Genomic DNA, 16,133 nt, shown 5'->3' with positions numbered 1-16,133 from the left:
GCTGTGTGCCCACTGGCACAAGCAGGAGGTAGAAGTAGAAAACAATAAAAAAAATAAAATACAAAAATAAAAAATAAAAAAAATACAACAAATATAAAAAATCCCGTTTTAAGCGTTCGGGTCCTGTGTGGGAGGTCTCCGCTACTGGCACAGAGATACATTCACAGTAAATCTATTAGGCAATTACACATACAGCTTACTTAGTACTGAGAAGATACCCTGTCAGTTCACCATGTAACACGACATGATTTTTTTTTTTTTTTTTTGTTCCCTGAGTTTAAGAAAGCCGACAAAGAATCAAATCAACGGGAGGTAGTATCAAACAGGAACAGCAAGGGCAGCTGCGCATTGATATCAACACAAACAAACAATAATAAACATGACACGCTTCCACGCCATTAGTCAATAATGGATGAGAAAACGTTTGGTAATACTGGCTCATGACCTCGGCAGCATCCGAGCAGACAAACGTATGTTCTGCATCCGGCGCTAGAAGGGAATGGAAGCGGCACCGCCCTTACATTCCAGTCAAGAAGAAAAGGAAAAAGAAGATGAAATGGGATGACAATCAGCAAAAAATACAAAATAAAATCATCAGTAAGTATCACAGGTTATGTAAAGTCGCAAAACGCAGTAGTTATTAAATATACAGCGGAGGTTTTGGCTCGCAAGCCAAAACCGAGGTAGATCATCAGCGAAAAGGACGTCCCTTTCACTCCAGTGATAAACTCTCTTAAATAAAGATTTTTTTTCAACATTCATGGTGGGTGAGATTTCTTTTTTCAAATGACATACAAAACAAATGAAGAGAATATTAAAACAAATAAAATAAATCAAAACAAACATAAAATGGTAAAAATCGAGCAGGAAAAGGTATACGTGCACACACACACAAAACGCACACACGCAGTCTAAAAACAGTGAGTCAAAAAGGGACTGACCCAACATTTTGGGTTATTCATTTAAATTAATTGGGTTGCTTTATACAAGATTAACCCAAAAACTGGGTTGTTTTGAGTTAGGAGTTAAATGAATAACACAATTCATTTAATTTATTTGGGTTTAATGAATAACCCAATAGAACAGTTAAATGAATAACCCAATTCATTTAACTTTATGGGTTTAATGAATAACCCAATATAAGAGTTTAATGAATAACCCAATATAACAGCTAAATGAATAACCCAATTCATTTAACTTTATGGGTTAAATGAATACCCCAATGACAGTTGCATGAATAACCCAATTCAGTTAACTGTCATTGAGCTATTCATTTAGCCCATAAAGTTGGTTCAAATGAATAACTCTCCAAATAACCTAATTTTTGGGGTCATTTCTGTACAAAACAACCCAATTAATATAACCCAAGAAGTTGGGTAAGTCGCTTTTTGACCCAATTTGGGTTATTTTTGATCCAACTAATAACCCAAATTGGGTCAAAATGAGACTGACCCACTTTTTGGGTCAATTTGACCCACCATTCTGGGTTGTTTTAACCCAAACTATCTGGATCAAAACTGGAGCGACCCGCTAACTTGTGTCTGGGATTAAAACAACCCAGAAAGTTCGGTCAAAGTGACCCGAGTATAGCAGGTCAGTTCCTTTTTGACCCCAATTGGGTTGTTGTTGTTTTAACCCAAACAACTCAGAAAGTTGGGCCAGACTGACCCCTTTTGACCCAAATCAAATTATTATTGTTTTCAACCAAGCTAGAAATTGGGTCAAATCGACCCAAGTAGTGTATAGGTACCTTTTTGGGTTGTTTTTTACCCACCTGTTTTTTAGAGTGCTCAATTGGCTTTCCATATATACACACACATAACACGCTCACACAACTTCACACACTGAGAGCAAAGGCCTGCTTTGGACTTCCTGATGACAGCGGAGCTCCTCAACCGACTCCACCAACCTCAAATCCGTCTGAGCGCGACGAACTCGACGACACGCTTCTTCCACTTCCTCGCCACCGCCGTCATCCTCCGCCGACACGGACGGCTGGCGGCTGCTCGTGCCAGACGACGGGTCGGTCGTCTCCGTCTCGTCATGCGAGAAGCGACCCGAGTCGGTGGTGGCGTGGCTGCCGTCGCTGCTGGAGGAGCCTTCCGAATCTCCGGGACGCCCCAGCTGCTCCGCCGCGAGGGGCGACAGTTCCTCTTTGTAGGTCAGCACGGTGGAGCCCGGCTGGTAGGAGGCGGCCACGCATCTTGTTTTCTACAATTTAGAGAGCATGTCTAGTTAGAAAAAAAAGAAAAATCTACAGTAGTGATTCTTAAGCTTTTGTTTCCCATGTGTGGGCTGCAAGGGTGACCACAAGCAGTGCTCAATAATTCTTCATTATGACTGATTTAAAATAATTCAGTGAAGAAGAAAAGGACAAACAAAGACTTGATTTTGATTATTTACTTACTTTTATATCTTTAACACTCTTGTTTCCATGGCTACTGAAGGGAAACCATTTGCTCTTCTTCTCAGCAGTTGGCTGAACTGGACCAAGTGAATTGATGATGAGATTTGTTCCACCCTGAGATTGCAGACAAAATAAACATAAGCGTGCTATGGAAAGATTCAGTCGGGGGATGTCACGTAGACTGCAACCAAAAGCATGTAAGTGCAAATTTACATACAGTAATTAAAATACCTGGCGACTTGAATATCATCACCCTTTTCAAATAATGTCATTCATTCAAACCCAAAAACGTTTTTTAATAATTTGTTCTTCACTCCCAAACACGTAATTATACATTTTTTTATGCTAGAGCATTCAGAACGCTTTGATACAGCTTCTGACATGAAGAAGTCATTTAAAGCAATCGTAGTTATTGCAAAAAATGGCCAGCAGGTGGTAGCAGAGTATAAGAGATCAGCCAGGGCCATTTGCAACAAGCTGTTGTCTCCAGTTTTAAACAGATGTGGGAATAATGATGAAACTTAGCTATATTCTATTGCTAATTGCTGCAAAACGGAAACAGATACAAATATACTTTTTTTGTCCTGATGAAAGAGGAGACTCTAATCTTTCTTTTGGTATGTTCCATGCTTTTATAGCAATAGAACAGAATATTCTGTAGGCCTTGCAAAATCAAGTCAAAATCCAGGAGCAAATAGGGGTTGCTTCAGTGAAAATGGCTGCGAGTGAATGAGTTAAGCACCTTGCTATCGATGAAATGATCCTGGCTCATCACGGCTATGCTCACGTCAGCGTTCTCAGCCAGGCCCTCAGAGCCGAGGCGTCCTACAGCGGCGGCGGACGGGCTCAGTTTAACAGCTGATGGTTTCCTACATGGGATTGACAAGTAACATGAGATGGACTGAATTGTCACCGTGGACGTGACAAACAACAAGTATACTGTACCTGTGTTTGCCTCTGCACATGATGATGAAAGCACAGATGATGATGCACACAAGTGCGATGGAGACCCCCACAGTGATGCCTGTCATCGACGTTTGGTTCAGGTGGTAGAAGCCATTGGAAAAGACTGAAGAAACCAAGATGAGGAGGTCAGATGAATCCACTGGGCTCTATGCCAGCTGTATTCATGTGATGGGATTCCAGTGATGCAGGGGATTTTTGTTGGTTGAACTCTTAAAAACGTAATTAAATGACAGCCTATGCTTACGGCTAGTGAAACTGAACACGCCTTGAGGTTGAAAAACAGTCAACATGAAATGAAATGAAGACATCTCTGACCATTGGAGGGTGTGGAGCCCCGCGAGAGCCGAGGGTCGTGACCAAAGGAGGGATCTGCTCGCACTGTCAGCTCCACCATGTGAGAGAAGGGCCCGTCACCCATGTTGTTGGACGCCGACACTTTCACCAGGTAGAACTGGCCGGGCTTCAAGTTCTCCAGCAGTGCCATGGTGATGCTCCCTGTCAGCCACACAGAATCAACACATTGCTCTTTTGTTGTTTTGTTTTCATCACAATGTTTACATGCAAAGTTGTTGAAGAAGGGGAGAAAAAAAACAATTATTTTAACACGTAATTTAAAAATGTTGTAATTGTCTATGGTCTGGCGCCACCCTGTGGTAACAGAGTGCAGTGACAGAACGAGAAATAATAACTTGGGACTGGGCAAAACAGTCAACAAAGTTGGATAATTTGACTACAAAAATAGGTTGAAATCTTTGCCCCAAAGATTTACACAGACATTTTCCAGCAGATGTGTACTGCTGGCAGTATAGTCGAAAAGCCCACCACCCATCTCGCATAAAATTAAAACAATCGTTGTTACTTCCCCAGGCAGTTTCCAAACTGAAAAGAGCTGTTTGGACTGAGGATAGAGAGGTTGAAGGGGCTTTGTAAACAACTTCACTTTTGACACATTTGCCAACATTAATAGATGAGTTTGGGGCTGTGCAATTAATCAAAATTCAATTACATCTCCAGTTATTACACTCCACAATTACAAAATCAACATAACTGTAAATATATATATATATTATTGATACTAATTTTTGAGTTCTTTAAATGTATACATTTGCACTTTTTTCAAATTTTAAAATAACTAATTTGATAAATTTAGTTTCATCCACCCGCGACCCTTGTGTGGAGCAAGCGGTTAAGAAAATGGATGGATGGAAGGATTGTTTCATCCAAAAGGAACTTGCATACTTATAGTGTTTCAAAGAATTGTATTTGTCTTAATATTTTTAGTTTTTTACATTTAAATATTTTCTTGGATGGTTGTTCGTCTGTGTGCCCTGCGATTGGCTGGCAACCAGTTCAGGGTGTATCCTGCCTACTGCCCAAAGCCAGTTGAGATAGGCTCCAGCTCCCCCGTGACCCTTGTGTGGAATATGCGGTCAAGGAAATGGATGGGTGGATGGATGTTTTCTTGTTTTGGATGTAAAAAAAAAAAATCATACTACTGCACAGTGCACATGCTGCATTTCAACTTCAAGTTTTTGTCAACATAAATAAATCAATAAATAAATATACTGTACATTATTATAAATATATAGGATTATACATTTAGTTTGGTCCAAAAGGAGCTCTTTTTTTTTTTAAATTGGTCTTAATATTTTTAAATGCTTAACCATGTTTTGTTTTGTACCAAAAAATAAATAAACGTTTGAATAATCGTGATTTCAATTATTGCCAAAATAATCCTGATTATTATTTATTCTATAATCGAGCAGCCCTAGGTGAGTGTAATATGTCTTTCTGTGCTTGCTGGGGCCATATGTTCCTACAAACACCCCCATGGATCAATAACCGCAACACCTGCCAACTTGATCCTTGTCGTTTAAATTACCTGGAGATCACAATTACACAACACATTTGTTTTTCTGTATGCTATCTCTTCTAATGTGAAAATAAAGTTGTTCAGCAATCGACGCAAGCAGAATGCATTTTCCAGACATGTAGATGTACATGTTGTTGACTCTAGTAACTTAATGGTTACTCTATTTAGCTACATAACAAGGTCAACACTTTTATTGTATTGCTGACTTTCTTCTTTGTGTTTTATGTGCTGTCTGACTGTATTATATTGCCCCCTGGTGGCCAAGGTGCACTCACCAGAAGAAGTGGCAAAATGTGGCGAAAACTGTTAACTCTTTATATTCTATTTATACAATTACTGTAAGGTTTTCTAAAGTACAAATTTATTATGCTTGGAAGGGAATAACAGCAAATTCTAACCATTCCAAAAATATAAAAAAAATAAAAAAATAAATAGTAGCTATCTGACTGTCAATCAAAACAATTTATTGTCACTGCAACGATAGGATTTTGGATGGAGCGTTCATGGTGGATCTCTTTTAATTTAGTGATCAATCAGTGTACATTCAATCATCATGAATTTTATGTTTTCAAACTGACATGGAGTTCCATTACTTGCTTGTCCATATGGCTCAAAGGCTTGTGTGTAAATAAGGCCACACGCAAAGTAATCACATCAGTATGACAAATGCAGCAAATTTCAGCTGTCACGACCACAAGGGAGAGAAAAGAAAATGTCAGTGAAGATGAAATGAGCTACTGATTTCCGATGGACCATTTGTCCGGGACTGGAGCAAAGCTTTGTGAATGGATTTCTGTTCGTGTACGTGTCTGCCTGCGTGCGTGGCTGTTTTCTCTCTCTTCTCACACATACTTACCTTCTCTTTGCACCACTTGCCATTCCCCAGTGAGCCACTCATTTCTGGAGGCATACAGGATTGTGTAGTGTGTAACAGAAAGGTTGGCTTCCTCCGGGGGCTTCCATGACACCAGGGCGGTGTCCTGCTCGATCAGGGTCACCTTGATGCTGGCGGGAGGCAGCGTGGGTGCTGTTACAGATGGGAGACAAGTCAAGTCAGTCTTACTATTTACAGCGGATCCCGATAAGCTCTGAAGAGTGGAAAAAAAGTGCATCTAATTGACATTGCAAGCCTGAAGATTCAATATGATTCAATATCAGTGATGAAAAGTGACTCACCCTCAGGGAAAGTGCTTTGGTAGACCACAGGGCTCCATGGGCTGGAGAGCTGGTCAATATGAAGCCGGATGGCAAATTCATACTTGGTGTTAGGTTGCAGATTCCGCACTAAGAGGCTTTGCTCATCCCTGAATAAAAGATACGACATTTAAAAAACGTAAGCCTGATACATACATGATCACAGGGCTCCTCACAAGCTCTTACGTCTGCAGGTAGAGCACCAGGGAGGCGTTCTGCAAGCCGACGGGGTTGCAGCGGACCGTGTAGTTGACGGCCTGGCTGGAGGTGAAAGCTGGTCGGCCCCAGTGAAGAAAGATGGCTGACGAACTGTTGGTCTTTGCGTACACGTTGTGAGGAGGCGGCGGAGGCGGCACCAGGCGATCCCGAACGGCTGAGAAATGCAAATCCATATTGGTCAATCACTAGTAAAAACTATTCATCACAAGTGTTTTGATTTGCAAACTCACAGACACATCCGGGGGTGCTGATGGTCTGGTCTGCTTGGTAGCCATCGCCAATAAAGTTGTAAGCCAGAAGCTTCACATGGTACTTTTTCCTTGGGTCTACATTCAAAACACACAGAGATGACATCATGTCAAAATCAAAGAGCAGGACAGATGCGCTCGCTGCAAGACTTTCCATCACCCTGACACCCGTCTTTAGAGTGAAAAAAAATAAAAAATAAAAATAAAAATAAAAATAAAAAAAAGAGGCGGTTCTTTCTGCTGGCCAGGTCAGGCTCTGCTGCTCAGTGGTCAGCAGACACTTCTATTCACAGACACAACTGGGGGGTTAAAGGGTGGGGACTGGACCAACAAAATCCCCTGGGAAACAGGACATTGGTGGCGGTCAACAGCAGTTGTGGGCCACAGTGACCTTAAAGACCCTGCCTGGTCATGTGACCAAATTCAATTCAATGCAATTGTCCCAAATACTTTCTTTTTTTTTTTTACATTTTCAACATTTTCATTTCACTTCATAAGTGTCCCTTTCTATGTGAATTTACACTCTTCGGATACTACATAATATACAAGTGCATTTAGTCACAACAGTTGTATTGTAATGTTTTACCAGAGGTATTATTAATTTAATAATGTGCATCATACTAAGGTTACATATTTTGCCAAAAGATCAAAACAGTCCAATATGATGCACATAATACAATATAAGAAGACGTATTGAGATAAATTGAGATGCATTTCATTTTGTGACCATGCTCGTAACTCAAAACAATTGGATCTCAAAACGCATTTCACCACTGAAACAAATGGAAATGCCATTCATCTTTTCTAGCCTCCAAAAAATAACCCAAAAATGTTTGTAAAGTGTTTTCAATAAGAACCTCTGCAATATTGTTCTTTCTAAATCATACAGAAATGACAATATTAAATACAATGTAAAGAAATTAAACAGATCTTTCCTCACTTTTCACTTCAATTCAATGGACTTTGTCCTGCTCCTTCTGCTGTGCATGCCTTGGCCACACGGGGGCAGTATAATAAAGACAAACAGATGTCGTATACTGTACATAGAGCCAGTCTAAACCTTGCAAATCAAAGCAAAAAAAAAATCCTAAGTCTGGTTGCACATTTCTCAGGGCATCACAATACTTCACTTATACAGTACAAAATGTAAATGTAATTAATCACAGAAAATTACTTTTGTAGCTCTTTTTGTGGTCATTTAGAAAAAAAAGAGTAATATTTTGAGAGTGTTTCAGGAGAACTATATCACAATATATAATGTTTAACATGAGCAGAATCAGCAGAGAAGAAGTTGTGTACACGTGGGTGGAGATGTTTCAGGAGGGGGAGGAGTGGCTCTGCGTCCACCCCCTACACAGGCCTGAAGAGTTGACCCAGACCAAGGTCAGGGGGTCAGCCTGAGATAAAACTTTGGAAAACGCAGGTCACGGGTGTGGAATATGAGAAGAACCTCACAGGGATTCTTATTAGTTCCCCTAAATTTGCCATTATAGTTTGCATTAAGTTACAAGCTGGTTTTGCATTTTGATGCCAAGCTCACGCACCTGACTGAACACGTAACTTGGACGTCTCTGTTTCCACCTCGAAGAGAAGCATAACGTGCATCTCAATACAAAGGACCAAGCGTAATTATGCCACATAGGATCTGTGACAGGGTGGGTGGAGGGTTTGCGGGGTGGATAGGGGGCGTAAGCTGTGACATCTGGGCTGTGACCTTTGACACAGAATCCGGGCAAGCTAAATCCTGCAAAAGGAGGGGATATAGGGCTCTTTTGGAAGGGGGGAAGGGTCAAGCACAGGAAGTAAGTGGAAAAACGGGTAAAACTACTGAGAGTCAAATTAAATTGATCAAAAATGATGAATGAAGTGTGGCTCATTATCAATACAGACTGCTGTTATGTTTTAGTACAGCCAAACTTCCAAAAAATAGGTGCTGGGACAGTTTTTAGTGGTTTACACACCGTTAATGTAAAAGTCAAATCACTGCCCATTGAAATGAATGTCATTTCAGCATCCTGACAAAAACAAAACAAAACAAAAACAAAACGAAAAAAACAAAACAAAACAAAACGTGTGTTTAAGGCACAAAATAGTAATGTGTAATATTGTATGAACTAAAATGACACAATTAAAAGAATGAAAACAGCTTGTGCATCATAATTAATTCGTTGCACATCCTGGTGTGTGCGACTTGGCCACCGGGGGCAGTATAATACAGTCATGCAGACACGAAGAGTTTTACAACTGAGACTCAGTAAGCGGCACTAAGATTTGTCGCTCTTTGCATAGGATAAAGAACATATGCATCTGAAAATATAATATATAAATACAAATATCCACAGCTTAATTAAAGTATTACTAGCACACAAAAGCTATTTTTATTTATTTATTTATTTATTTATTTATTTTATTTATGATTTATTTATTTTTATTTCACCTAAATGTTTTTGTTTTTTGTTTTTTTGTTTTTATCTATTTTTATTGTTAGCATCAAAGACACTGAAATGTTTGGAAATGTAAAAATCCAACCTTTGAGAATAATTGGTATTTTTACATTTGTAACTTAAAAAATAGAGTGTTACTTATACAGTATCATGAAAGTAATATTTCACTGTGGCTCAACAGGAATAAACCAACACACACTCATAAAAGTTCCCAATTACAACTCTTTACATAATTGATTCATTGACTACTCAACCCAATATGATTGAATTATTCATATGCCTAGATTACAGTAAATTGTATTCCCAGAATACTGCATTCCCCAGTCCGTAAACATTCCTCGAGTAAAGAATTTTCCTGTCCTCTCACCGGTCTAAAATTTCTCACGGCTCGACTTCCATAAATCACGGTGAGTGTATTAAAGGGCATATTTGGGCCATTAGTGGTCATGCTTTTCTCTTTTCTCCTTTTTTTTTTTTTTTTTTTTTAACTGCCAAAATGCAGTTCCCATTGGCCTCTGAGGTTTTGTTCTGCCCTGCGAAAGGCCCCCCAGGCCGTAAGCAAGCCTGCCCTGAACAGGGGCCGTAAATGTCAACTCCCCACGAGTCCTCACCCCAGCATCTATCATCCTGTACCCTCTGACTCTCACCCTCACACACACAAAACAAACACAAACGCCAGTGCAAAATGACCCCTAAAGCAAGCGGCAGAATAACGCGCATCATACATATTGCATCATCGAAAGGTAACGATGGAACGAATTGATGATATGTTGTGAGACATAAATATACAGTCGTGTACACACTCGCTGCCTGGTGCCACAAGCTTTGAGTTATTTGAGCTCTTTCTCACGGGCCAGGCAAAGGACACAGTCCGCACACACAGGAGGAAAAGGTCACACCTTTTACACCCGAGCGGAACCTTTGGAACACATTCCTGTCCCTCCCGGTGCGCTTTCAATCATTTGGGTTTGTCATACTCTACTTTAGCAGACAACTTCGAGCACGCCCTCGTGCAGCCGTACACATGGAGCTGAATCAGCAGCATCCGCTTTGGTCACAGCTGAGCCTTCCCAAATCAATAATGTTATTGACAACAGAAGGATGGCTGAATAGATGTATTGGAAATGCCATTTACAGTAGAAGAATATTTAAATGATTACGATTTTCTGGTGATCAGGGAAATGAACATACAGCAATTGTTAGCCAGAAGGACTTATTGCATATCTGCTTGCGTTTCAACCACAATAAGCGGAGAAGCCTAAAAAGCGCCACAAAAAAATCACAACATAAAAAAACTCTTTCAAACACCTAACTAAAAAAACTCACATTCAATAAAAACACTCAAGCTCATTGAAAAAAAAAATCTGAGGCACACAACCTCTAACAAAAAAACTTTTTCACACATCTAAAAAAATCTCCCAAACGTACCTAAAAAGCCACACTAACCAAACGCTCACACAAAAACTAACACTCACCCAAAAAAAAAAAAAAAAAAATCTCATACTCACCCAAAAACCTCTCATCTGCACTAAAAAAAAAAAAAAATCATGGATAGATGGATGGATGGATGAAAAAGCTCTCTCACTCATATACTTAAAAACTCTCACATTCAACAAAAACGCCCAAGGTCACAAAAAAGCCCAATGGAAACAGCCTCCAACAAAAAAACTTGTCAAAGTACCCTAAAAAGCCATCCTCGCCAAAAAAACAAAACAAAACTCACAACTCTCACATTCACAAAAAAAATCCCTCTCATACACAGCCTTCTCACATAAACCAAAAACTCTCACACGAACCAACCTCTCACACAAAAATTAGACTCACAAAAAAAATCTCTCATCTGCAAAAAAATCACATCAAAAAATCTCTTTCACACGCATACTTAAAAACTCTCACTTTAAAAAAAAAATGCCTCACCAAACAAAAAAACTCAAAAACACACCCTCCAACAAAAAACATTTGCACACATTGAGAAAACTTCCCAAACTCACCCAAAAATGCCACTCACCAAAAAACCTTCTCACAAGAACAATTCTCATACTTACCAAAAACTCTAACACTCACAAAACCCTCTCTTCACACCCCTCTCACATATACCAAAAAATTCTGACACAAATCAAACTCACCCGAAAACCTCTCATGTGCACCAAAAAACTATCATGCACAACAAAAAAATCTTGCCCCCTAAAAAATATAATAACAAAAAAATAAATAAATAAAAATCTCGCACTAAAAAAAAAAACAAAAACAAAAAAAACTCTCCTACTCACAGAGAAAAAAATCTCACTAAACCGGGAAAAACCCTCATGGGGAGAAAATGATGCGTGAGAGTCAAAATTTTGTATGAAAGGAAGCTCAATCATGAAAACTGAAGGCATCTAAAATCTCAGATGGCTGGGCCGCAAAAAGAGACCCGGAGGATCCCTTTAAACGTCCTCAGAGGGCGTTTAAAGTATCGAAACATGAAGAAAGCATGCCTCGAAGCAATGCTATCACAATTGAACACAAACCACCATGAAAACAAGCTGGTAAATTTCCCCATTGTGGCACTAATAAAGGTTATCTTAAAGATGTTAATCAAAGTCCTTGCAACCCAGCAGGACTTTCACTGGCACAGTTTCAGTTTGTGTTGCTTCCTTAATACGCCAGATGCTGTATTTTCCAAAAAGAAACACATGATATTAAAAAAATAAAGTGAAACAATAATAGAACATACTGTATGATCCTGTAATGTTTGAGCACAATATGTTACCATCCACCCATTTTCTAACTTGAAGATTAGGATGATAAAAGTGGGTTAAATCAATTCTGGTGTCTTGCTTTCTTTTATTTTAGAACTCCGTTATACCGGCCATTTTTTTAAACATATTCATCGATTACATGTTAATGATGTAGTGTAATGGTGTCACTTTCATCTGTAAATAATGTTTGATTAAACAGATACGTATGGTCCATCTTGTTGATGGCCTTCTTCGCACACTTACATTTTTTACTATGGCAGAAGCAGATAATAACATGCAGCAATGTAACTTGTTCAGAATAAACCGTACTCCACCACAATGCGATATATTCTGCTCGCTACTTTCCTTCTTATTTTTTTAATCTATTATTTCTTGTGTGAGCTACCTGTTTTGGTTTGTCTTGGTGTCCACCTTGTGCCACATGACTTGGAACTACTAGACTAGAGATGCTTGATTCCATTTGACCAATCAAATGTAGTCAGGCAAGCAGTGATTAAATTTTAGACAAAGAATTTGTCTATATAATTTCATAAAGATAATATTTGAAGTGATATTGTTGGGTAGTATCTGAATTTGCAAGTTGATTTGCCTATCAGTACTTAAGTAGGATTTTCACTGACTAATTCCATTCTTACGCAAGTAATTATTTGGAGGACTAAGTTTGACTTTTTGACAAAGCCACATTATTCTAAAGCAACAGTACTCAAGCATAATTTGTGGCTAGCCTACCCATCTCTGTACTACTAGTGTCATTATTATGGTAACAAGATGTAAATTGGAAGACAATTACATGATTGTTTACTGGTGTTACATTTAAATTGTCATGGACTAACAAGATATAGATTAATTGTAACATGAACGGGGAAAAAAAGATTTTATGTTTAAATATGCCCGTTTGGATTGTGGTTATGCATAAACTTGGCACTTGCAATTGATCAATGGAGTCTGGTTGTGTAAATGAACTTTTAAAATGTAGAACATGGTCACATTGGGGTGCATTTGGAAAGTCTTCTTTCAACGGATTTAATGCAATAGTTGGCTTTTCTTTAGTGCATGTAAACACAGTGATTGTTGGGCCTACAGCTCGGCCGGTGAGGGGTTGCGTTGCTTTCAAGCCTCGGCCAATAAACCAGCTTTGTGACTCTGAAAGCCAAACACAATGAGAGGCTTTGATGTCAGCAACGCTGCTCACAGCGGCCATAAAACACACAGTAAATCTGCCTCCATGAAAGGCCGTCCCAACTCTTCAAAACACCACCAAGACGCTCCTTTGGCAAAGGAATCCTTATTCAGCGCAAACTTTGGTTTGATGTCAATTTAAGTTCACAGAGTGGCTTAATGATTATCAGTGTTCTTTCCACACTGTGAATGTTCAAAGAGCTGCCTAATATTAAGTGAAAATATGTCATATAATGAAAGCAGAAGTGAAGTAAAAATGACAGCTCAATTTTTAGTTTTCTTACATAAGTAGACAAATACGAGCAGTAAAACAAGTAGCAGGAATAAAACAAAAGATCAAAATGAAATCTCCAAAGCAGCACGGTTTTGCACCGTAGGTTATTTAGTGCGTCCTCGTCTCTTTTTTTTGGATGCTATAGAAGCATCACACGGCCTGATTTACAAGTCAGCTGTTGGCCACCTGGTTGACCCCCTGCGGCCACAGATGGTCAGTTGTCCACTGCATTGCGTGAGACTCCTCTCCCAAACAACAAAAAAAAGAAAGCCAGAATGAATGTGAGTGACCTCAAGGGCCAAAGGAGCTGTGGTGTGCTCCCAACACTATCCAGCAGCTGCTGAAAAGACATACACACACACAGTCCGGCACGGAGGTCATGGAAGTGGGATGTGGTCCTCTTCTGTTCTACACTTTTACTGCCACACGTTAGAAAAAAAAAACTTTGATATGACAAAGGCTTTGATCGTTTACAAAAAGAGATACAATGCTTCCATCTGCTGGCCATAGAGTGTTTTTGATTCCACAACTCATTGACCAGGCAGCGCTGCACTTAGACGTAGCGCTGAGAAAAAAAATGAAATAAAAAACTTAGTTGACGTCATTTAACGTTTATGGCGGCATACGTCGTGATTTTACTGATCGTCATTAAATGTTTTTGCCGGTCAAAGAGTTAATGAACCTCTGCTTTACGCACAAAACTTCAGCCATATAGAAATTAATATATACTTTTTTGCATATTTACATATTTATAATTTCTAGATGAAATATTTTTTGAATAAATTAATGATTTAGATTAAAAAATAAATAAATAAATATTGTGGGAAAAAAAACAACGTCAGAGTCCAAATTTGTAAGTTGTCAGAAAAAGAGAGACGAAAGGTAGATGTAAAAGGTTTACCAAAAAAACCAAACAGATCTAAAAAGTGAACATGAAATTACCATACAAATATAACGTACATAAAATTTCTCCCCAAAAAAATCGGATAATTTATTTCAAACAAGTCACATAAAAAAAATTATTAAAAAGTAACCATAAAATATACAAAAACAAAACAAGAAAGGCAGAAAATTATCATAAAATGTCATTGGAATAATTGCCAAGAAAGTCAGAAAATTCTTTAAAAAAATAAATAAATAAATAAAAAATCACAAAAGATAATGTTCAAACAGTAACTATAAAACGTCCGAAAACAAAAGAAGAAATCCTGAAAATTACCATAAAATGTCCACAAAATTGCCCAAAATGTCAAAAAATTGACGCAAAAAGGCAGAAACAAATGTTAAAAAATAGCCACCATAAAATGTCCCAAAAAAAAAGCAAGAGAGGCAGAAAATGACCATAATATGTTCATAAAACTGACAAAAATGTGGAAATAATTTGACAGAATGGCAGAAAAGTTAAACAATAAAAATTCTAAAAAATTACACACACACACACACACACACACAAAAAATCCAAATGGAAGACAAAAGGTAGAAGAAAATGAATCTCAAAGTATTGGATGCTGCATATTTCCTGTTAGGATGCAGCTCTAATTAGCTCCTGGGCCCTCAGTACATTACACTAACACACTGTTTCGTTCATCACATTGTTCAAATGTTTTGCAGCTCCAGACAGATTTTTGTTATTTATTTGGCCTCAAATGGTAATTTTGACGGCCTTATAGTCACCAAATTCTCTATAACTCTCAGAACGATCAAGTGCAGTTCTTGTTGTTAGATTGATTGACAGTGTCTGTTGACGCTGAGTATTGTTTGTAAAGGTTGAACGTTTTGATACAGCTATTAGATCTCTCTTTGCAGGTGTATCCAATCAATAAAAGGATGTGCAGTGTAGTAGGTGGAAATGAATCAGTAGCTACGCAATTTACCTTTGTGGCTCCCTCTCCACCGAAGAATTACATTATCAATTTTTTGCAAAATAATAAATATCCAAACTATCTTGAGGCGACAAAGTACTGCACAGGTCCCACAAAGTGACACTTCTGAGACAGTTCAAGTGTCTGACATGATGAAATTTGCTGAATGAATAATCAAATCATCGAACACATCCGACAATATAACTCACCAAGGCCTCCAATGGTATATGAGTGATCCGAGGCACGAAGCTGAAGCGGGGCGCTCTCAGGCTGGCTCTCCTCGTGGTAAAAGAGCTTGTAGCCTTGCACGCTGGCCGAATTTCTCTGTGCCAGCTGCCAGCGCACCAAAATTGTGGTGCAGTTCAAAGTCTCCAAATGAAGCTCAGGAGAAAGAGGAACTGTAAGGGGGAAAACAAAAAGGCTTCAGGTGTATGTACTTTTACGCTATCAGGTAAATTCTCTAATGTTTTTCCATGCTGTCAAAGCATAATATAAAATTTTCTTGGAAGGAAGCTGTTTCTAGTCAGAGGAGTCGTCTTTGAAAAGCGAAACTCATTTGATGTTTCCCAGCTGCTCCACAATACACAGCAAGCCCGACCTCTCTGACGACAGAGGGAGCGATTTCACACACTCTTATTTTAGGAATGACGACACCTGAATTTCAACAGAAGACACACAGCAAATAGAATCCCACAACTGCCCCCTACTCTCTCTCCTAGCACCTCA

The 16,133-nt window shown here is 38.9% G+C and overlaps 1 protein-coding gene across 1 annotated transcript in view; it reads right to left on the bottom strand.

Moving 5' to 3' along the window:
• Nucleotides 1-1,702: 1,702 nt before the first annotated feature.
• prtga (protogenin homolog a (Gallus gallus)) overlaps nucleotides 1,703-16,133 on the bottom strand; it is a 32,241-nt gene continuing 17,810 nt past the window's right edge. Inside the window, exons 10-19 of the mRNA XM_077518302.1 lie at nucleotides 15,617-15,805; nucleotides 6,890-6,985; nucleotides 6,627-6,813; nucleotides 6,423-6,550; nucleotides 6,103-6,273; nucleotides 3,689-3,868; nucleotides 3,353-3,476; nucleotides 3,150-3,276; nucleotides 2,408-2,521; nucleotides 1,703-2,211 (exon numbers count right to left, since the gene is read on the bottom strand). Coding sequence (XP_077374428.1) covers nucleotides 1,828-2,211; nucleotides 2,408-2,521; nucleotides 3,150-3,276; nucleotides 3,353-3,476; nucleotides 3,689-3,868; nucleotides 6,103-6,273; nucleotides 6,423-6,550; nucleotides 6,627-6,813; nucleotides 6,890-6,985; nucleotides 15,617-15,805 — 1,700 coding nt within the window. The 3' untranslated portion in view covers nucleotides 1,703-1,827. The remainder of the gene's footprint in view (nucleotides 2,212-2,407; nucleotides 2,522-3,149; nucleotides 3,277-3,352; nucleotides 3,477-3,688; nucleotides 3,869-6,102; nucleotides 6,274-6,422; nucleotides 6,551-6,626; nucleotides 6,814-6,889; nucleotides 6,986-15,616; nucleotides 15,806-16,133) is intronic.

Source organism: Festucalex cinctus, chromosome 4, assembly GCF_051991245.1.
Source record: "Festucalex cinctus isolate MCC-2025b chromosome 4, RoL_Fcin_1.0, whole genome shotgun sequence".
In the NCBI taxonomy this organism is placed as follows: Eukaryota; Metazoa; Chordata; class Actinopteri; order Syngnathiformes; family Syngnathidae; genus Festucalex; species Festucalex cinctus.
This window is presented reverse-complemented; position numbering and strand designations above follow the sequence as displayed.